The 3418-nt window shown below is 27.0% G+C and overlaps 1 protein-coding gene across 1 annotated transcript in view; it reads right to left on the bottom strand.

Annotated features, from left to right (window-relative positions):
- The window catches only part of LOC107449728 (uncharacterized transmembrane protein DDB_G0289901-like), a 20920-nt gene that overhangs the window by 9692 nt on the left and 7810 nt on the right, over nt 1–3418 (bottom strand). The window contains exon 2 of the mRNA XM_043046867.2: nt 2819–2877. Within this exon, the coding sequence (XP_042902801.1) occupies nt 2819–2877 (59 nt within the window). The remainder of the gene's footprint in view (nt 1–2818; nt 2878–3418) is intronic.

Genomic DNA, 3418 nt, shown 5'->3' with positions numbered 1-3418 from the left:
ATGAAAAGACTTCAGCTTTTAATAAATGCCTTAAATAAAATATAAAAATTAATAATGATTATGCCATTTATTTCAGAAATAATAATTAATAAAACAAATTATATAATTTATTATTATTTATTACTTTTTCAGGAAAAAATTATCGCATATTCACCTGAAAAGGTATTGTTTATTTCAACAAATTGTAAACAAAAATTTCCATAATTAGTTGAAATTTAAAACAAACTAGCATTTTATACAGTTGGTAACGAAAAGTAAACAAATGCTACTTTGTAACGCGCATTGTAACATTGTAACGCGAACATTGTAACGCGCCAACATGTCAAAGTAATATCGCCAAACTCTGCACTTCTGAAGTTTTGATAAAAAGATGCTCAAATCTTAAAATTTATAAGTAATTTAGATAGAAATTATGTGCATTAAAAGTAAATACATTTATTCTTATCTAACCATTAGTTATTTCATCACCTTGTTCTCTTTACAATGAGATAAACATAACTTTATATGCACGCAAGTAAGTGATAATAAGGATAAATTCTAATAACTAACAACTATCCAAATTTTCAGCCATAATTTTAACATTTACTGTAACTGTGAAGTTTCTTATTGAAAAAAAGTAAGTAATGAACTTATTACATGCATTTATTAATACAGAACATAATTTTTTTGAGTCAGATAATTTTCACTCCATGTAATTCCAATGGCGAATTTTCCACTCTTGCCTCCGGCGGTAAAGTTTTTCTGTCCACCAATCAGGAATCGTTTCTCCCTTGTCCACTCTCTTTTACTCTAGGCTCTCTAGTATTTATCAGTTAAAATAAACCTTTTTGTTTAAGTCATTGTTAACATATGGTGCTCTTGCGCGCCGAAGCCTATCAATTAAAACGTATTAGCGTTTTATATAACATGGATTAGCCATATGATGCTCACTACGTGCTCTTGCGCGCCGAATCCAATCAATTAAAAATGAAAACTGTTGCCAGCGCGAGAAAAGAAATATCATCGGTTTTATTGATACATACATACGTAATTATTAGCGTTTTATATAATAAGATAGATAGATTTTTATAGTATGTATTGCTAAGATAGGACTTAGGAACAATGACAATGCTTCTACGATTAGTTTGTCATGTTCCAATTTCTAAATTGTTGGTCAATTTAGAGGCGTTTATCAACCTATTGCCTGGTCTTTTTTTCTCCATGGCATAATGGTTTTAATCATTCGAAAGAGGATATTTTGTTCAACAGCAATCTATGTTTTTTTCCCAACTTTTGTTCGAGTTATGCTAATTTTCAAATCAACGAAATGGAATGATAAATTTCGAAAACTTAGTATTTTCCGATACCTCTGTTTTTGCTTTTAATCAAGGTTATAAGGCCGAAAAAAATGCTTGTTCTGCTGTGTATGGGGAGAGTGCAACAGCTAAAAGAACAGCCTGAGATTGGTATGTCAAATTAAAAAATGAAAATTTTGACTTCAAAGGCCGAAATTCTGGTCACCCAGTTGAGTTGGACGAATAGTAATTAAGCTAAATTTTGCACAAAAATTCATATCAAACAGTAGCGGGACAGGCTAAAAAAATCGAATATTTCAAGCTTTGAACTTCAAAAAAAAATTTCAAACTGTGAGAACTTTGTTGCTAACCCATTATAATTTTATTTTCTTACCTTCAAATTTGATGAAATAATAATTGCATGATTTCAGAACTAAATATAAATTTCCTTGTAATAATGTATATTTCTTAACATAACTATGCAATAATTACTTATTTTACAAAGTTTTTTTTTAAATTAATCATTATTAATATAGTATATTATTAATAAAAAATATTAATACAAAAATTTAAAAGCTTAGCTGAATAAGTTATTGTTTTGTAGTTATATAAGATAAAAATAAGATCTCTTCCTGAGAAATCTGATTTTTTTAAACTAATATAAAAATCTTTATCTAATAATCATAATTGGACTATAATATGCATAATTATCAGTAAATTATGAAATGCAGTTTTAATGGCTTTTAATGAAATTTAAGAAAAATTGTAATTTAAGAAATATTTCTGGCAAGTGAATTCATCGTAGATAAGAAGTGGCACTTGTTGATTAAGAAAGCCAATCAAGTTCGACTATTTGGTTTCTTCAGCAAAATGCTTTTTGCATTGAACTATGCACGATGATTGTTAAAAAAATATATGCAACTTTATCGTAAGCGAATTTCCTATTAATGAATACATTTTTGAATTAAAACATCATTATATTACAATGAAAATGATTGTAGTAGTGATTAGTGAATTTTGAGAATTATTAACGATTTCTAACGAGTGTGTTACTTGATAAACTGTAAGTAATGAGTAGTACAGGTAAGTAATGAGTGAAAAATAATTCTGGAAAACTAATTTATTCTGATTTGACAATATCCGTTCTTGTTTTTGAATTAATACGAAGTGCGAAAGCATCCATTTAAAATTTACATTTTAAGCTTTTAAAAATTGATAGATGTTTTAAAAGCTGCGACAAACTTTGCGGGGGTGAAAAAAAATTTATATACATGGACATAGGAAAAAATAATTTGTTTGCGTTACCCTTAAGTCTCTAACTTTGAAATATGACTCTTTTATTTTATAAAAATAAAATCAAAACTGGTAGATTAATTTTTATTATTTATCTTTTAAAAAAACTTTTGTAGCACTGGTAATTTAGAAATGTATTATTTTATTTTATTTTATTTGAACAGATGCGAATATTTAATCAAATTTATAGTACATATCTTACAGTGATCATTTCATGAGCACCGTAAAATTAAATTAATAAATTTACTCACAGATAGGATACACTCAAAATAGTTTTGAACGCCCACTTTGTAGTAAGAACAATCTTCAGCTGCAAAAAAATAAGTATTTTTAGTTAAGTCTATGGTCAAACACAATTATATAGACGGTTGATTGGAAATGTAATAAATAATGTATAATTTTATTCCTAAACGTTCTTGATATGCTTATCAACTAGAAAGCAAAGTTAGCTTTAATAGTTACTTTAAATCAAAATTCAATTTTCATATCAGTCGGGTATTTGTTTTTCGTGAAGCGATTTTCTTACATCTAAGAATTGGAAGAAAATACAATTGAAAGATACAATTTTAACAAATAAGCATACGTTTTGCATATTTGCTTAAGGAAATCGTGATTTTAACTTCAATTTATTATTGACATTTATTTTTGAAGAATAAGTTCTCACAAGACTCGAATTATATTTTTAAAAAAAGAAATATTCAACGGAACTGAGTGCAAAGATTTAAATTTAATCCAAAGAAGATAAAATTTTACATTAAATTGCAAGTAAAGTAAAAATTCTGAAATCAAATGTAATATGTAAGTTGGCTTGACTAAATAAAACGGAAATCATCCCTACACCAAAAAAAAAA

Source organism: Parasteatoda tepidariorum, chromosome 7, assembly GCF_043381705.1.
Source record: "Parasteatoda tepidariorum isolate YZ-2023 chromosome 7, CAS_Ptep_4.0, whole genome shotgun sequence".
Taxonomy (NCBI): Eukaryota; Metazoa; Arthropoda; class Arachnida; order Araneae; family Theridiidae; genus Parasteatoda; species Parasteatoda tepidariorum.
This window is presented reverse-complemented; position numbering and strand designations above follow the sequence as displayed.